A 19,140-nucleotide genomic window follows, 5' to 3' on the forward strand; every position below is an offset into this window, starting at 1 on the left:
GAGTTTTATTTTATTAAAAATAGTAAAAAACTATTATTTTGGCAACAGATGGTAAATGATTTAATTTACCAACAACTCACAAAATTTGGATAAATCTACTTATATGAGTCTTGCTCATAAGATTGAAAGATTAATCTAGATCTATCATAATTTTTAATAAATAAAGTGTATAAAAATAAAGATTCAATTTACCTTGAATTTTTTTCATATAAAATAATTAAATTTCTGATAATAATAGATCTAAAGAGTAATTTACATTATTTACATCTAAAGAGTAATTTGTCTTTTATTAAAATTATATTTAAAAAACATTAAGACCATTACCGAATTACCGAGAAGATTGAATGAAGATTTGACTGTAACGAATTTTGGTCAGTCTGATGCAAAAACCCATTTTACTGATGAAAACTTACCCCATATCTTACTTAAAGATCTTAAAGATACCATATAATCTCTATTATATATATGTATATTTATATTCCGAAGTATTATATGAAATTAGGTCAAGTTTCTGTCTAATAATAAATATAAATAAAATTTCTTGGTAGATAATCAAAAATTATTAATGAATTATTCAAAAAGAATTATAGAACTTCCACTTCTTTCTTCGAATATATAGCTGGATTTTTAGAATTATGTGTGAATCCTAAACTAATTTATAATATTCGTCGTCCTGTTCTTGTGAGAATATAAAAACGCAAAGTAAATTATTTAGCCACATGTACGATAAACGAAACCACACAGTATATAATTAATACAATATTATTTATTTTGTGATCAAAAAATTAAATTTAGATGTATACACAGAGATATACAAAAATAATCCTGGACGAATTTAGGAAAAAAAATATTATATAAGAATAGTCATAAATTATTCAAACAAACATTGTTTTAGACTTCACGAAGTAAAAAGTATAAACAATAAGCGACAGCGTTTTTCGTAGTAATTCACAATAATCATATTAGGTTTATCTAGACAGGTATTTAAAACTGTAATACATGGAGTATGAGAATTACAATTTTTTATTAGTAACTGGGGTAAAAAATTTTATCTTAAGATTACAAAGCTGTGTATTTAAAAATAGATTTGAAAATGTTTCTAATTATAAACATGGGTAACTGAAGTATCCAAAATCAATAAAAATGTTTAAAAGATTTGATAAATTGAGTATATAGGTGGTAGATTTGGAAAAAAGTAAACAAACTTTTTTATTATATATATTATATTATATTATATTATAAAAAAATAATAATTTAATTTATAGATTTATGGAAAAAAAATATAGAAAATATTATATTAATAGAAAATGTTTTAATAAAATTTAATATCAAATTCAGTGTTTTATTTTATTAAAAATAGTTAAAAAACTATTACTTTGACAACAAATGGTAAATAATTTAATTTACCAACAACTCACAAAATTTGGAGAAATCTACTTATATGAGTCCTGCTCATAAGATTGAAATATGTCATAAGAAAAGATTAATTAATATCTAACATAATTTATAATAAATAAAATCTATAAAAATAAAGATGCAATTTACCTTGAATTTTTTTGGTAAAAAATAATTAAATTTCTGATATAAATAGATCTAAGGAGTAATTTAAACCTGCCTTTTATTAAAATTATATTTAAGTAACATTAAGACCATTACCGAATTACCGAGTAGATTTTATAATGAAGATTTGACTGTAACGAATTTTGATCACAGTCTAAGGAAAAAACCCATTTTACTGATGAAAACTCACCCCATATCTTACTTAAAGATCTTAAAGATACCATATAATCTCTATTATATATATATATGTATATTTATATTCCGAAGTATTATATGAAATTAGGTCAAGTTTCTGTCTAATAATAAATATAAATAAAATTTATTGGTAGATAATCAAAAATTATTAATGAATTATTCAAAAAGAATTACAGAACTTCCACTTCTTTCTTCGAATATATAGCTGGATTTTTAGAATTATGTGTGAATCCTAAACTAATTTATAATATTCGTCGTCCTGTTCTTGTGAGAATATAAAAACGCAAAGTAAATTATTTAGCCACATGTACGATAAACGAAACCACACAGTATATAATTAATACAATATTATTTATTTTGTGATCAAAAAATTAAATTTAGATGTACACACAGACATATACAAAAATAATCCTGGACGAATTTAGGAAAAAAAATATTATATAAGAATAGTCATAAATTATTCAAACAAACATTGTCTTAGACTTCACGACGTTTCGAACAGTGGTCTCGTGTTTATCAAGTGATTAATAATAACGAACCAGTAATATTTGGTTTTGCGAATAGTCGACCAACCAGAGCTTTCGATTAACAAATAGAATTCGAATTAGCATAAACCACGCTCATGAGTAATGGGTCCATGCAAATTTTGTAGCAAGGAATATTTTTTATCGGCATTTTTCCAATTGGCAGCTTACTGATATAGTAACCACCCACAACGCGATAACAACTATCAAGACCCTATATATTTAAAACATGGGCATCCAGACACTCAAACATCATACAGTGGTGATGGAAACAAACTTGCAGAAGTAGTAACGCTTGGAAGTGACCTTACCAAAGATTGAAGACAACTCGTCCACTCAGTTACCGCAGCAAGAGCTTCAAAGAAGATTTATACCAAGTGAATATACGTAAATCAAGAAAGCAACAAATCAAGAAAAATGGAGTTCGTTATTGGAGGCATGGCAGCAATGAGTGCGGGTTTCTTCACAAATCCTTTGGAAGTCATTAAGCATCACATGGAACTAAATAAAAAATCTACACAGATCAACAACAGTGGAAAGTATAAAGGATTTTTGGGAACCGGCTTTCATGTTGCCAAGCAGAATGGACTCAAGTCGCTGCAAAAGGGACTCTCACCCGCTTTGGGCTACCACCTGGTCAGCTACGGAATGAAATTGGGTAAGACAAAAGGACTTAACACTTTTCTATTAGAGATTCGCATGATAATCACATAAAATTTCAATTTTTTTTTTTTTAATTTTTTAAAATTTTCCATTCTTGACTAAATTAAGCATTTTATTAAATAACTTTCAACAAAACTGTAATTTCTGAATTGTTTTGCTGTTCTAAATAATAAAAAATATTTTTTTTAATAAAAGAATATTTTTAAAATTAATTTATTAATTTATAAAAAAATATTTCTTTTGTTATTTCATCAGAAATCAAAAATTATATGATTTTTTTCTAATTAATAAAATTTTTCTTTATGTTAAAAATTGAGGAATTTAAAAGATTTTATAACAAAACAAAAATTATAAAGTATAAATTTTCGTATTGTTAAAAGAAATTAATAATTTGCAATGTTTTGAAATTTTATTAAAAACAAAAAAATATAAAATATTTTAATTTTCTAAATATAAATATTTAAATATATTTTGATTTATTAGTAATAATTCCTTCAACGTTTAAAAAATGGTGGATGCGCACAAATTTTACACAAAATATAAAAATTCTTATTCACATATTAATTTCACAATATTTCACTAAATCTTGCATAATAAAAATATTTATATTTGATACAATATTCTTGTAATAATTGCCACAGAAAAAACTCCAAACTACCCTAAGATGATTAACACTTTTATTTGTAATTTTTAACATAAATAAATAATTCTTGTTCATCATTATAATGTTTATTGATTTAAATTGCATCATATGATGAGTATTTAAAGTAAATAACTAAATAATTTTCCCGAGAAGAATTACTTTATTTACATTTTTAACTAAATAGATTGGGATCATCAGGTGAACTGCTGATACGAAAGTATTTTCTGAGAAAATAAAACCAATATTATTTTTTTCGATAATGGTTTATTAGCAATAAAATTACCATTAACTGCTTTTGTAAATATTGGTCATAAATTTAATTGGCAATTGTTTGAATATTCATACATCCGCCGTTTTTCCAGACTTAATTATTGATAATATGAGTTAAAACTTTCATTGTTATAATCGATAAATTTATTACAACCATAAATTTGTTCCAAATAATTACTTTTTATTTATATTCATAACAAATATTTTAATTATGTTATTGTTTTGTTACAGGCACCTATCAATTTGGTCAGAACCGTGGATTTACAACAAACTCCGAAGGAAAAGTAATAGTACCAAACAGCGTAATGATGAGTGGAATTGGAGGAATGTTGGGCCAATATTTCTCCAGCCCCTTTTACTTGGTTAAAGTACAACATGAGATTGAACAAATGCAATTTAAGAACGATCCCAAATTTGAGAAGAAGGAAGGATACATGAACACCATAAGGAACATCTACAGAGATAATGGAGTGAGTATTTATTTATTTATTATTGCAATTTCATTTTTTAAATCTTGATAAAGGCAATTTACAATGACTTGATCTGTATATAAATAGAGACGCAATTCAATTCAAGTAATAGATGCATATCAATGATTATATCACCAAATTTTGTCTGGGGTTCTAAAATTATTGAGATAAATGCGTATATACCGATTACCTCGTAGTAGATAGTCAAATATTTAACCCCAATTAAAAAATGACGCACAATACTTGTGCAACTGCAAATAATTTTGTTTTTGAAGTGGGACTGATCTTTTAAATTATGTTACAGATAAGAGGATTCTTTAGAGGAGCGACTGCTTCCCTACCAAGAGCCTTCATTGGAACATCTCAGTTAACATCCTTTGCGCTCGCAAAAGAGAGTTTATATCAATTTGAGTCATTCCAAAAAAATCCCATGCTGACTACAGTCATCGCAAGCTCTATTGCAGCTGTAGTCCTGTCGATGTGCATGACCCCGTTTGACATGGTGCTCACGAAGCTATACAAACAAGGTATGTTTACTCATAAAATTAATTAACGAATTGTGTATTAATAATTTTGTTTGTTACAGCTCTTAATCCAGCAGCAACAGCGGTTAGGTACAACGGATTTTTGGATTGTGTAAAGAAAACATACTTGGCGAACGGTTTGAAGCCGTTCTACAGAGGAATGGGACCTTTGTACTTGAAACTTGGACCACACACAGTTTTATGTCTAGTATTCTGGGAGGAATTCAAAGATATGTACAACCCCAAGGACGTCACCAACGATTCATCATCCTTCTACAAGAAGTTAGGGTTTATCGATGACAGTTTCTCCAAATATGGTGAATATGAGCACACCAATTACGATTTAGATGAAATATTCGTCAGTGATCACCAAATCAATTCCTATTGGAATTAAATTATTATTATTTATTATTAACCTATTTAACTAGTATCAAATGTAGTGATATTATTATTATTATTATTAGAAACTGCACTGAAATAGAAATGTGATATTTTTAAGTTATTTGTTATTAATAAATTATGTTGTATTACATGATGTTTCATTTTTGGTGTTGGTGTAACAAAATATGACTTAATGTACCGTAGTAATGAGGAAATAAAGCAATGCACAAGGTGGAGAATCTCTGAATTCAAAATGTCTGAACATAATATTAAAATTAAAATTTAACATTTTAATAAATTTAATCAAGGAACAAAAAAATGGTCTTAAGATAAATCTCTTATAAAAATCACAGTCTGAAATATTTCCATCTTGTATAAAAAGCTTCTTTAAAATGATACTAAATTAAATAAAAAAGAAAGGAGACTAAATATATATTTGTTAAAATAATTCTGTAGTTTTAATTTTTGTCTTAAATAAATTCAATAACTTTAACATCCTAGTCTGATATACATAACTAAAAATATATTAATAATAATTAAACATCAGTCTGAAATGTATATTCTTGAGGAAACAAACTGGTGATAAAATTTTAAAAATCCCGCGAAAAGTGAAAGTCGTGGGAATTTGATTGAACAGGCGCTTATCAAACGCACACGAATTTATAGTAAACAACATCTTTAATTCATTTAGCGCTGATAAGAGACATGCGTGGGTTATCTTCGTTACGTCTAGACAGAGAAATCTTTAAATGACGCAACGTTATTAACATGCTCATTACATGTGTTACACATAAAACATTGAGTTGAGTTTTTGTTTGACCTGGCTGTGGAAAATTGTCGATTGCTAAAAAACTATATTTGTTTTCTGCTTTTTTAATTAAAACAACGAAATCAGATAAGGAGATGGCAAACATGATCATGCATGCGAAATTACTGATTGAGCAATATTATCTGAGATTAAATCTTTTATATAAAATGTTAAATGCTTTGCATAAGTGGTTAGTTTCGCTGTCATTGCGTGACTGATACACTTATCCTCTAAAAATACGCACGTGAGTTCTTTTTACGTAACCGAAAATCATTCGTTCAGCTATTGCTGGAACATAACCTATATCTTGTGGGTACAAAAATAGTATGAAAACAAAGTGAAATTTTCGGTAAGTTTGTTTCAAAAAATTCACAATTCACACAACTAAACATTCTAAAAAATTACCAGCAAATTTTCTGGCGGTGTTAAATTAATTAAGACGATGACTTAGGATGGTGATCGTCTGTATACAAACATAAAACATTTTCAATTCGCCTGAATTAAAAATAAACTTAATCAATTTAAGTGCATTGTCCAACCTAAATATTAACTACATAATTTATAATATTACTAGCACAACATTTTTGTTTACATTTTGTGGCAACATTCCTAACCTGTAAAAATATTCAAAAATTAATACAAAAAATTTTTTGATATTAATAGATTAATAGAAAGTAGTTATTTTTCCACAAAACAATGTTTGTTTGTAAAATGAAGCGTCGCAAGATATGTTTTATTATTTGTCCTAGATTCTTTCATAAACAAAACATGTATTTTTTTGCTCTTATTAAATTAATTAAAAACATTTAAGCACAATAAATGGCGCGTTCCACGGGCTACTATAGCTTTGGACTTTGGAACGTGATTCCGAGTTCAAACTACTAAAGATTTCCCTCACCTAATCAGATATGAATTATATATTATAATATTATGTAATCAAACTAAGTATCTTTGGTTGTATATGTTTATAATAAAGACGCGGTTATAATTCATTGAATTTTTAACTGTTTTACTATGTAAGTAACTATTATGTAATTGATTTAATTTTTTTTAATTTAAAATAAATTAATTTATTAATTAATAATTACCAATTTGGCAAAATTAGTGTTTTTTTCATTAATTTTAATTTTTAAATTTATTTTTTAAGTGCATAATTTTAGTCAATTTAAGTGCATGTATAAATTAACACACTGTATGTGTAATTTGATTTTAAAGAACAATAGCTTATGGGGCAAAAGTCTCTATATATAATTTTTTTCTAGTCAAAAATAGAGAGGTGGATTTCGCATCCTTGAAATTATTTTAAAATATATTTTTTTTTAAATATTGTATATATATAACTTTTTCGGAGATAAATTATAGGAAATTGAATTCTCTACAAAAAATGTACTATAAAATTTTCCCATGAAGTTGATGGTTGCGTCAGAAAATGAGAAAAATGTCAAAATTTTAAATCAGTCCAACTTTAATATTAAATAACTTTTGAAAAAATGAATATATCAAAAAACTGTAAGAAACATTTTTGTAAAGCGTTAAATTTTCTATAAAAATCTGGTTTGATCATTTTGAAATATTATCTCTAACGAGAGTTAAAACATTTCAAAATCTAAGAAAACACCGTTCTCGTGTTATTTAAACGGGAAATTAAAATTTACGATGCGGCACCTCTTAATATTAATAAAAGAGCTGTAACTTTCACAGTATTTTTTTTACCATTTCCAACAAGATTTTCGATATAAATAAGAAAAAAAAATTTTGTCGATTTTTTTAAAAAAGTCAATTTCCTAGAATTTATTTCCGAAAAAGTTTTTGATATTTTTACAGACCATAAGTTATCTGCAAATTTCACGAAAAATGAAGAGCAATTACAATACTTATTGCTAGTTATAAGTGAATACAGAAAAAAATTGCCACATTGTAGTAAAAGTCTGTTAGTGTAACAATATATACTACTTTGATATAATAAACAATCAATTTTTTTAGTAAAAACCTATTTATTTAAATAAAATGCTTAATTTTAAGCAGTAAAATAACATTTATTTAATAAAATTTTTAGTTTTCAGCAGGTAACTTATGATCTGTAAAAAATATCAAAAACTTTTTTGGAGATAAATTATAGAAAATTGAATTCTCTACAAAAAATGTCATATAAAATTTTCCCATAAAGTTGATGGTTGCGTCAGAAAATGAGAAAAATGTCAAAATATTAAATCAATCCAACTAATGTTAAATAACTTTTGAAAAAATGAATATGTCAAAAAACTGCAAGAGACATTTTTTGTAAAGCGTTAAATTTTCTATAAAAATCTGTTTTGATCATTTTGAAATGTTATCTCTAACGAGAGTTAAAAAATTTCAAAATCCATGAGAACACCGTTCCCGTGTTATTTAAACGGGAAATTAAAATTTACGATGCGGGTCACCTCTTAATATTAATATTAAGAGTTGTAACTTTCACAGTATTTTTTTTACCATTTCCAACAAGATTTTCGATATAAATAAGAAAAAAAAAATTGTCGATTTTTTTTAAACAGTCTAGTGTACATATAAGTTTGTCATAAAATTAAAATTACACTTTTCATTATAGTTATAGAAACAATTATTTAATGAGAAAAATTCACAATTGTCGGACAGTCAATTGAACTTAAGGACAATAGCTCAGCTAGCTTTCTTGTCAGAAATAAAGATCGATTTAGCATCTTTGAAATTACTTTTAAATTAATTTTATTAAAAATTATATACATATGATTATAAGCTCAGCACATAATTAAAAATCACACTTTTTCGTAGTTTTTATTAACTTCATTAATTTACTGAGTTGTTCTTATCCAAGTGAGCCATTTACATGATTTACTTAAACAACTATTTAATGAGAAAAATTTACAATTGTCGGACACATTTTAATTGAATTTAATTACAGTTTCATGTGCCATAATTACTATTTCTGTAACCAACCTAATTGATTACCTTATATAACATCAAGATATTATCTGACATATTTTTAGTTTTTATTTATGGTGCGATGATTGATGTTTGTTGACTAACTCCCCTATACCATGCCTAAGTATTATTAAATTTATCTCCATTTAAAGGTATGAAAAGTTAGTCATTATTGGCATCATTTGTTAGTGAATAAAAATTGTAAATTTGGCACGAGGTTTGGTATTATTAGTGTAACATTTTGATACATGCTTCCAATAAAAAACACACATCTTATTCACTGCCCTCAGAATAATACTTCCCGCAATTTTATATTTACTTGTTTATTTGGATGACACGGTCTAAAGTCGAAAATAAAAGTTATTTAGGGTCCAACGCGTGTTTGTCCGCAGTCCCAATGTGTTTAACCTATGTTGCGGACGAAAAATTTGAACAAAAGATTTAAATTTGGTCTGGTTAATTCTTTGGAAACACCTAGTCACTTCATGTTTGACAGTGCTGTGTTTGGAGAGGTTTTGTCTCGTTGTCGGAGAGGTATGTTTTTGTTGAACACATTAAATCACAGATACATGAGATATAGTTTGTTTAAATAAGAGTTTTAATTACAACATATGCACAAATGAATGTATAACATTAAACACAATAAAAAGATTAGTTTCATAAATTTCTTAAATATTGCCAAACACAATTTAATATTTAATGTCGTTTAATCCATAGAATAAATAAATTAAATTTTCCCATTTATGCACTTTCAGTTTCATTACCCATACAGCAATAAACTGACTCCAAAGAACGATGGATTTCGTGATAGGAGGAGCGGCGGCGGCGGGCGCGGCCCTTTTCAGCAACCCCTTCGACGTGCTCAAGACCCGGATGCAGCTGCAGGGTGAGCTGCGAGCGAGGGGCCAGCACGCCGTGTTCTACAAGAACACCATGCACGCCGGCTACGTGGTGGCCAAGAACGAAGGCATACGCGGCCTGCAGAAGGGACTGGGCGCCGCCATCCTCATGCATAGTGTGCGAAACAGTGTCAGACTGGGGACGTATCAGTGGCTTAACAAAAACGGGATGTTGACGGACGAAAATGGCAAAACTATCTTTTACAAGTCGGCCACGGCGAGTGCTTTCGCAGGGGCGGCCGGCGCTTTCTTCGGGAGCCCGCTGTTCCTGATCAAGACGCAGCTGCAGTCGCAGGCGGCGCAGAACATCGCCGTTGGGCACCAGCACGGCCACAACGGGGCGGTGCAGGCTTTCCTGTTTATTTACGACAAATACGGCGTAAGTTTTTGTCGCTTGAATTAATTAAGTAATTTAATGGGGTTGTTTTAGGTAACGGGTTTGTGGAGAGGACTTAGTGGGACAATCTCCAGAGCCATTGTTGGATCGTCGGCTCAACTAACTACATTCGCAATAACCAAAGACTACTTGAGGGAATCAGCTGTGTTAAAAGACTACCCGATGTGTTCCTCACTGTTATCCAGTATTGTCAGCGGCGTATTCCAAACTGTACTTATGACACCATTCGATTTGGTATCAACTAGGCTGTACAATCAAGGTTAAAATTGTGTTATCTTTTATTATTTTAATCCCCTACGTGTATATTTTTTCAGGTGTTGATGCCAAAGGACGTGGTTTATTGTACAGCGGTCTAATTGACTGCTTTATCAAAATAGGCAAGTCTGAAGGATTTTTCGGTTTCTACAAAGGAATTGGTGCCAATTACATGAGGTTAGCACCACATGGAGCACTATGCTTGCTCTTTTGGGATTACCTCAAAGATCTGCAACTTCGATATATCGATACGAAACCTCAAAAATCATAGCAAAATGTATGATTTAATTGAGGTAAAAGTCCAGTTTTTTATACGACAGTGTAGACTTTCAGCAAATAAGCAAAACTTTTTGTAAATTCAGTTTTATGTACTGTACATAAACGATGTAAATAGTTTAATATTTATACATGTATATTTTTATGTATTATATAAAACATTCATTTTATTAAAAATTATTTAAACTAACCGTTTTTAATTATCATTTAAACCACAACCACACAATAGTTTAACAACATGCATTACGAAATAAATCTAATCTCCCTCACTATAAACCTATTTGAATTTTGTTGTTTACTTACTTACTTCAAAACGCTGATGACTGGACACACACTGATACAATAATATAGCCAAAAACTGAAAAAAAAACCTGTTTATGTAATCAACAAATAACATTTCTTTAAACTGTTTTAACAATAATACTTTCTATTTATAATTATGCATATTTGTGCAAAATATTAAAAACATGTCAAAGAGAAAAGCAAAGTGAACGACTATACAGATTTTTATCAAACTATATAATCCAGAGTTCAACAAAGACAAAGTATAACATTAAATTATAAATGTACGTGACGTAATTATTTTTTCTTTATAAATATATTTATGCACTATATTAAAAACACGTATAAAAAAAAGACTTTTAATGTTTTATTAAACGCTCTTATTATTAACATGTTCACAAATTCCACACGTCATACAGGAGATACCATTATTAGATCATAGCAATAATAACCAATTTTTATTTACAAATAAAAAAATAATTTAATACGACTATAATCCAGAAAAAATGGGTGGTTAAAAATAGCTTTCAAGCTATGTATTAAAAATTCTGAAAATATATACAAAAGAATTAATAAATGCAACGTGTAAAGAAAATTCTAATAAATAAACAGTATATTTGTAAGTTATAGAATTTTTAGGAAAATATACATAAGGTACTAATATGTAGATTAATATGTTAAGTGAAGGCCACATCATACATTCACCTCCTCGCAAATTAACACATTAATCTTTATATTACTGTTTTTGGTTATAAATTCATTGCTAATCAATTTATTTCGGTCATTTCCCTGCTGGTTCCTCATGACTCTGGTACTTGGGTTTACCGTGAGTGAATGGTAGGTATTTATATTTGATCATATGCTGCAACAATAAATATTATTACCTGTGGGACTGAGGACTTTCAATATAAAACTTACCCTTATCTGTCTCTTCATTGTGATACAAAATAGTGTGATAAAATACATGACTAAGATAGGCCAGAATACTGGGATGTTGAAACATTCAAAGAAGGTGCAGACTAAACCTATTAAAGTACTCTTTGTCACGGAATACCAGAATTTGAATTCCGGCAGCCTCCTGATGAACGGCCGGAACTCCTCGTTCGCCCTTGTTGGAAGTTCAGGGCCATTTTCTTCCGCTACAAATGAAGGGATGAAAATAATTTTTACGCTTTGACATAAACGAGGTCGTTTTACGCACACAAATGATATAAACATTTTTGTTATGGTGCAAATAAAAACTTACAGTCAAAATCCATGGCGGGATCTATTTTTGGCGTTAGAAATGCTATAAATAAGTTTAGGTGATATATGCCCAATGCATATGTGACTATATACCATCCCTGAAAAAATTACAAAAAGTTTAACAATAAACCTGTACATTGCCAAATAAATTTGCCATACCTAAAAAATTGAATTAGTATTTTAAGGTGTGTTTTTGTACGTACTTGTGTAAATTAGTTGCGAGTAACTTTATAGCACACATTAAAACACAAATATTCAATATTCTTACCCCAATTTTTATGTTTTAAATTTAAAAATACTAGTGGTGGCAAGGCAAAAAACACAGAAACCCAGGCAGGTATACAAATAGCAAAAATATAACAGGAAATGTACCCATGTCCACAAAAATTATAAACAAGTTAGTTTTAAGTGTGGTTATTGCTAAGTAATTGTTAGTATATTAATGAGGGTCAATCAATGGAAGATTTATGAGTAGATGAAAAAATAATACAAAAATGAATACAGATATAAATATCAGTGATGTGAAATTGTTAAAGTGACGTAAATTACATTTAAATGTTGTGTATTGATACAACAAAGTGTTTTTAAATTGACAATTTATTAATGATAATTAGAAATCAATTTAAATTGAATGTAAATATTGATTTATCATGCGAGAGTTAGAAACATTATATTGTACCTTTATTTTCAACTAGTGTAATAAAAAATGAAATTAAATGTAACGTAAATGATTCATAGGATTTGTGTCAATTCAATTAAAATGCCTATGTAATGTTTTTGCGTCTAGATAACGACTAGTACCTTAGATTATACCAGGAAAAATGATTATCAAATAATGAAGATATAGTAAAAAACATAAACAAAGTTGGGTCGGTTGGCTCTATTTCTCATCTAACTCAATCATGTGACAAAAACTCAAGTCTCATTTCAAGCAACAATAAACAAATACCAATAATAAGAGAGAATCTAAAAGTATTGATAGAAAAGAAATATGAGGGGAAGCAATGGTCCAAGCCTTACAGAAATAAAAATAGGTTAGGTACCTGTGCGTAAAGCACTCGGGCCATAAAAACTAGCACTAGGAGAACGGCACCGAGCCATCGACCTTTTTGCCAGGGTACTGTCTTGTCCACTAATGATTGGTACCACTAAAACATAGAAATGGGGTAAGTTCACGGCAACACAATAAATACCTGTTTTGTTATTATTCTCAAGCCGAAGATGATAAGAAGTAGGGCTGAGCCTATCCATCTTGCTTTCGAATGTGGTGTCCAACGATCCAAAGTGCTTTGGTATATCTATTTGTGAGCACACAAATTCAATATAAAGTCAATTAACGAGTGTATATAATTATTATTGAGCACATACAACTAATACAGAGTCAATGCATATTAATTAAATTATTTGTTTTGTAATCACTGATAACTATATAGGTACTTACCTGTGATAGTCTTGTCCAGGCTTGTGAAACTGCACCCTTCTTGTTAGAAGTCTGCAACAATTCCTCTTCCATCGTGGCTTTTAATTATTAATTACCTAAAATATATCAATACTGAATTTGTAAATTGATTTTGACCACTATATTATTGTTCGTAACACGTAATATCTAACGGGCACTTTCAACTAACATTGCACCGTACACTTACTTAGATATAAAATACTAATGTAAATCAAATGATTTGAATAGGTTCATTTAATTTAACATAAATTCAATTTTGTACACGTCTCCATTACTAAAAATAAGACAGCTCACTTGTCATTTAGGTTAGGTTGGCAATACATTTGATAAACTTATCGTTTATTCCGTAATGGGAACTAAAATTTGTAATTATGCGGTGTCGTAGAGAGGGAATGAGGTAACCTCGAGCGCGATTCTTATATAAAATATATTTTGCGAATTACGTTTTATCTATCGTGTTATAATAATAAATGAGTGTACACGTCGTGTGTTTGGAATATATAGGGTGGACCATTTAAAACTTACCACGAAATTGGGAAAGAACTTTTCGACAAAATCTAAAAACGTGACAAGTTTGTTTGTCATGGGGACAACTGACGCAAAAGCATAACAAAACCTTAGAAGTACTAAACTAGACAAAACAACATTGCTTTGGTCTTTTAATCAATCTATTACAATTTGTTTTTTGATTGTTTTCATGTTGAAACAGGTTTGTTAAGAGCACAATTTCTTCAATATATGGAAATAAATTGTTGTTTAATCTATCCTTTCTCACAGTCCTTGAAATAATTTAAATTCATTCTAGAAAAAAATAAAACAAGATTAGTTTTATTTTATTTTATTGTACACTTATATAGGAATTACATAATAATCAAGACGACTATAATAAGAATGTAACACTATAACAGTTTATATTATAACATTTATATAGAAAGAAAAAATGTTTATTAGGCCATTTTAACAACCTTGCTTCCGAAAAGTCATTCTTACCATCCTTTCAAAAATACTATACAATTTGCATTGATATTTTATTTTTTAAAAAAATATTGTTATGTACCAAAGCTGCTTAACAAATTCTTTAATTGCACTATTTTTGATGTTATTAATGTTTTTTATGTTTTGTACTAGTTTTATTCACTCAATATCCACCACCCAAAACCTGTTTTTAATTTTTTATACTCAAGACTGATGACATGTATAACACATAGGTGAATAAGATATACTTATATGTTAAAAAATTGGAACCCGTCTCATGTCTTCCCGTTTATTATAGGTGTTGTAGTAGAATAACGTTAAAAAGTTTTTATTGCAAGTTTAATTGTGGAAGAATTCGAAGAGTTCCTCAAAGAGTGATATTTTTGGGTAGTTGAATTCAATAACATATATTACAGCAACTTGGTTTATACAATATCATTACTAGGTATATCAAAGAACATCACATTAAGAATGTTTTTCATTTATTTATGAGACATACACCAATTTAATAACTTTTAAAATTATCTAAAACTACTTACAATAATAGGTACGATGTTTATATTTAAATCAAAAAGGTGTAATCACAGACAAAATATTATATTTTATGATATTGTTAGAAATATTATATGAAAGTGCTTTCCACAGTATTCAATAATTAATATTTTGATATCAATGTGCGTGATTAGGATATAATTAAAGAAATAAATTATAACAAAATTACTAATACCATAACATTATGTACAAATATACAAATTACTGAATAACTTGTTGTAAATCGTTTTGATATAAAATGGGAAGATACTGTATAAAAGTAAATGTATTGCTTATCTCAATAAAATATAAAGTTAGACTCTGCAATACATTCACAAATATTCATGATTCAAAAATAACTCTCCAATTATATTTCGACAAGTTTACCTTTTCAATTTGCATTTACCAATATAAATGCATCATGTAAGTGTTATTTTCGCATCATTTTTGTTAATGTTAACAAGTGAAAAATTTTATAAGGAATGTACATTAACACTGTTTTTCTGCCACATAGTGTACTAAAATGTATGTAAGAAATCGTTAATACAAGTGGAATAAATATTTATCGAATTTTTGGAATGGCACTATTAAATACATTGAATAGAGCAAAGCTGACTTATTCACAACAAAATAAAATCGTCCTACAATATTCTGCCATTCGATTACAATAATTAGCCATTTCACACTTTACAAAAAAAGGAACATGAAATAAATACAGAATAAGTCAGTTTCATCTCCAATAAATATGTGTGAGTGGTAAAGTTAGTGCAGTTTGACACAACCATAATTTATTTACTTTACAAAAACTAATATTTCAAAAATAGATATCTGATTTATATTTGTGTGTTTTTACTTAAGACCTAACATTCTATTGGATACTAAAAATTCTTCTCATATTATGATAATTCAATAAATGTAAATTATCAAAACGTCGAAGAACTTAAATGGCAAAGCAATTTTCGATGATCTAAAGTTTATGTTTTTTAAAAGTAGGAAACATAAAACTGTTTAATTGACATTTGCCGTGATTTTTTCTAATTTGATTTTTCTTAAGACTAGTTACGTTTAATAACGTCTTGATGCAAGTCAAGACTGCGTTATACCATGTTCTTTGAAGCTGATGAATAAACGATATACAAAATTGATTCCAGATTTATTAATTTAACGCAGACAACAGACATATTCGAGGATTTATATAAGTAACCACTGTAATAAGTTTCAGACATGAATGACTTTAGTTATTGTCACAATTTTTATAGATAAAACGAAATAAAATTTATAATCACACCTGCAAATATCAGAAACAGGTTACCACACGTTCACCACTGCTTATTGAGTGTAGAAGTTCCTAGTACTAAATTTTCATGAACTGGACAAACAATAAAAAAACACATAATGTAACAATTTTAGAATAAAATACAATTTGATAAATATAAAATCACTTCAAATATTTTTTTTTGTGGAACAAAACTTGACAAACTTAAACGTTGATTTCCGAATATGGTTATGAAGTCTCCATCCCATGTTCTTGCTGTTGTCTTTGCTTATATAGGAGTGTTTCCTCAAAAATTAACCTTTTCAGTGTGTCCTTGGGCAGGTCGTCTAACTCGGTATCGAATCGGAAGGGAGTCTCAGCTGTGGGCTGTAAAAAACCATTATGATATTATCTTATACATTCACTGAGAACTTTTACTTACCTCATCGGCGGGATCGTAGTATTGCTCAAGATAAGGATGGGCGAGAGCTTGTTCGACTTCAATTCTCTTATGTGGATTGAACGTTAACATCTTATCTAGCAGATCCAGGGCTTTTGGATCGGCGTTTGGATAGAGTTTAACCCATGGTACCTTTGGTCTGAACGGTAACGATTGAAGGTAACTTCTAGCCTAAAATAAACACAATTTGGTACAACAAAAATAAATCCTAGTAATAAAATACCTTTTCGTTAATGATGCAGTTAAGGTCATCGGCTGACGGAGATCCCAGCACACCGAGGATGTGGTTGAGCTGATCTAGATAGTGTTTGCCCGGGAAAATGGGTCGGTTGGCCAACATCTCGGCCAGGATACATCCGACCGACCATATATCGATGGACTTGGTGTAGCCCTTGGAGTTCAGCATGATTTCCGGGGCCCGGTACCATCTGGTCGCCACGTACTCTGTCAGGAAGCCGGTGTGGTCGTGGTCTGGATCTGCCACTCTGGCCAATCCAAAATCACAGATCTGTGGACAAAATTTGACTTGATGATTTTATACATACAAATTGTAATTGGTATTTAGCCTGATTAGACAAATTAATAAAATAAATAACTACATTTCATGTTCAGCTCAATTCAGAAAAATATATGTAACATTTTACAGAAAAAGAATATAGTAGTTTGTATACTACTGTATATTATTTTAACAGTTCACATTAAATAAAGGAATTATGTCTAATACATTTAATATTTTAAAAAGATCCTATAATATCCTATTACTGAATTCTTCTGTCTTCCTTTATAAAGTGGAATGCGGAAAATGTAAAAGATATAACTTATTGGTGAAGCTTTATTATAAAAGCATCTCATAAAAGTCATCATTTTATTAACCTGGGATACGTTATGGCGTTTTTTTTTTCAGACAAATATGACAATATCCTCTAAATGTGTAAAACAGATTTGCTTTTTTGTGTGCGATAAAAAAGCTTTTGTATAAAGCCACCGGCTACCACAGATAAGAGTAAAAATGCCGCATTTACCGTTTTAGCTGCTAGAAAAAATGGGACAAATAATGATTTCCACAGTAATGAATTTATATTGACTAATATGTTAACTGGATTTATTAATTTTTAAGTTTTTTACGTCACAGTTTGTATCATATTATTTTTTATGTTATTGACATTTATAAATAGATAAGTTCACAATAATTGGATGTATCGTTCAATGTATAAAATATGAATTACGTCCACTTCATACACCCATGAAATACGAGTGAAATAATACATTTTATTATTTCACATATGCCTCATATACGCTTATCCTCGTAAATACCTCCGGTGGGCCATCCATCATGTTAAATTGAATTTTATTAGCACATACTACATTTCATGTGAACGCAATGGCTTAACCAAAATTCCAAAATGTTCAATTTTACACAAGTGGCTACAAACTTACAAATGAAAAATCAGATATTTACTATTAACTAAATTAATTAAAATCATAGCACTCAAACTAATTAGAAAAATGTGGATGTACGACATTAATTATATACTGTTCCAAAAAATTAATACATCAGACCAATAACAATTGAATATTATTAATATTTTCTGAAAATGGAAAAAATTAACCTACGCACTCTTTGTATATATTATTTAAAAATAGGATTTTATTTGTAATTGTTAAAAAAATATTAAAAAATATTGTTTTTCTAAAAAAATTAAAAATTTATGAAATTTGATTTTTATAAAAAATAAAAATATGAACTTAATATGGGGTACTTCCACGTTTACTACAAATCACAGCATTACATCTTCTGTTCGTACTCAAATTACTTTCCCTAAGTCGTTGTCGAATAGTTTCAATACTAATTCGAACCCATTCTACGTTTTCTAACTGAGACTCTAAACTTCTTGTAGTTAAAAGTTAAAAGTCTCAAAGAAATAATGTTGAGGAGGAGTTGTAGCACGATTTCTACCCTGACCTGGTCTTCTAGTATGATTATCAGTCTCTGTGTACTGTTATAACAAACGGGAATTGGATGTATGGGATACATTAAAAACCTTTCAGCTTTTCTGCAGTAAACATCTTGTAAAAACGTTTCCATACTTTTTAAAAGTCATATAAGAGGGTGTTTCAAAGTTAATGT

At 28.9% G+C, this 19,140-nt stretch overlaps 4 protein-coding genes across 6 annotated transcripts in view; 2 read left to right on the forward strand and 2 right to left on the reverse strand.

Annotated features, from left to right (window-relative positions):
* The first annotated feature begins 2,539 nt into the window (after positions 1–2,539).
* Positions 2,540–5,379, forward strand: LOC109603473 (solute carrier family 25 member 35). The gene is made up of 4 exons (XM_020019976.2): positions 2,540–2,937; positions 4,087–4,325; positions 4,630–4,852; positions 4,912–5,379. The coding sequence occupies exons 1-4, from the start codon at positions 2,697–2,699 to the stop codon at positions 5,241–5,243; spliced, it is 1,035 nt and encodes a 344-aa protein (XP_019875535.1). The 5' UTR covers positions 2,540–2,696; the 3' UTR covers positions 5,244–5,379.
* An 870-nt stretch (positions 5,380–6,249) lies between these two features.
* LOC109603474 (solute carrier family 25 member 35-like) lies at positions 6,250–10,995 on the forward strand. 2 transcript variants are annotated; one of them, XM_049967608.1, is made up of 4 exons: positions 6,250–6,387; positions 9,734–10,256; positions 10,308–10,533; positions 10,589–10,995. In XM_049967608.1, exons 2-4 carry the CDS (start codon positions 9,774–9,776, stop codon positions 10,798–10,800), a joined length of 921 nt encoding a protein of 306 aa, XP_049823565.1. In that variant the 5' UTR covers positions 6,250–6,387; positions 9,734–9,773; the 3' UTR covers positions 10,801–10,995. The 2 variants fall into 2 exon arrangements, with proteins under 2 accessions (XP_049823565.1, XP_049823566.1); XM_049967609.1 differs by lacking the exon at positions 6,250–6,387 and adding an exon at positions 9,040–9,512.
* A 446-nt stretch (positions 10,996–11,441) lies between these two features.
* LOC109603472 (protein RER1) lies at positions 11,442–14,192 on the reverse strand. Of its 2 annotated transcripts, none has more exons than XM_020019975.2 (6): positions 13,979–14,192; positions 13,774–13,868; positions 13,376–13,480; positions 12,334–12,430; positions 12,006–12,226; positions 11,442–11,949 (listed from the first exon to the last, which is right to left on the reverse strand). In XM_020019975.2, exons 2-6 carry the CDS (start codon positions 13,843–13,845, stop codon positions 11,869–11,871), a joined length of 576 nt encoding a protein of 191 aa, XP_019875534.1. In that variant the 5' UTR covers positions 13,846–13,868; positions 13,979–14,192; the 3' UTR covers positions 11,442–11,868. The 2 variants fall into 2 exon arrangements, with proteins under 2 accessions (XP_019875534.1, XP_049823567.1); XM_049967610.1 differs by lacking the exon at positions 13,376–13,480 and adding an exon at positions 13,526–13,630 and having other exon boundaries at positions 13,979–14,189.
* A 421-nt stretch (positions 14,193–14,613) lies between these two features.
* The window catches only part of LOC109603469 (mitogen-activated protein kinase 1), a 57,484-nt gene continuing 52,957 nt past the window's right edge, over positions 14,614–19,140 (reverse strand). The window contains exons 5-7 of the mRNA XM_049967166.1: positions 17,236–17,520; positions 16,995–17,183; positions 14,614–16,939 (exon numbers count right to left, since the gene is read on the reverse strand). Coding sequence (XP_049823123.1) covers positions 16,802–16,939; positions 16,995–17,183; positions 17,236–17,520 — 612 coding nt within the window. The 3' untranslated portion in view covers positions 14,614–16,801. The remainder of the gene's footprint in view (positions 16,940–16,994; positions 17,184–17,235; positions 17,521–19,140) is intronic.

This window comes from Aethina tumida, chromosome 5, assembly GCF_024364675.1.
Source record: "Aethina tumida isolate Nest 87 chromosome 5, icAetTumi1.1, whole genome shotgun sequence".
Taxonomy (NCBI): Eukaryota; Metazoa; Arthropoda; class Insecta; order Coleoptera; family Nitidulidae; genus Aethina; species Aethina tumida.

What these genes read in the sequence shown, in the direction of transcription:
- LOC109603473 (XM_020019976.2), top strand. Translation starts at nt 2,697, where the DNA reads ATGGAGTTCGTTATTGGAGGCATGGCAGCAATGAGTGCGGGTTTCTTC. An exon ending in ACATCTACAGAGATAATGGA is followed by an intron (nt 4,326 to 4,629) that starts GTGAGTATTTAT and finishes ATTATGTTACAG; the next exon opens with ATAAGAGGATTCTTTAGAGG. An exon ending in CACGAAGCTATACAAACAAG is followed by an intron (nt 4,853 to 4,911) that starts GTATGTTTACTC and finishes TGTTTGTTACAG; the next exon opens with CTCTTAATCCAGCAGCAACA.
- LOC109603474 (XM_049967608.1), top strand. Translation starts at nt 9,774, where the DNA reads ATGGATTTCGTGATAGGAGGAGCGGCGGCGGCGGGCGCGGCCCTTTTC. An exon ending in TTATTTACGACAAATACGGC is followed by an intron (nt 10,257 to 10,307) that starts GTAAGTTTTTGT and finishes GGGTTGTTTTAG; the next exon opens with GTAACGGGTTTGTGGAGAGG. An exon ending in AACTAGGCTGTACAATCAAG is followed by an intron (nt 10,534 to 10,588) that starts GTTAAAATTGTG and finishes ATATTTTTTCAG; the next exon opens with GTGTTGATGCCAAAGGACGT.
- LOC109603472 (XM_020019975.2), bottom strand. Translation starts at nt 13,845, where the DNA reads ATGGAAGAGGAATTGTTGCAGACTTCTAACAAGAAGGGTGCAGTTTCA. An exon ending in CCTGGACAAGACTATCACAG is followed by an intron (nt 13,481 to 13,773) that starts GTAAGTACCTAT and finishes TCTATGTTTTAG; the next exon opens with TGGTACCAATCATTAGTGGA. An exon ending in CAATGAAGAGACAGATAAGG is followed by an intron (nt 11,950 to 12,005) that starts GTAAGTTTTATA and finishes TTATTGTTGCAG; the next exon opens with CATATGATCAAATATAAATA.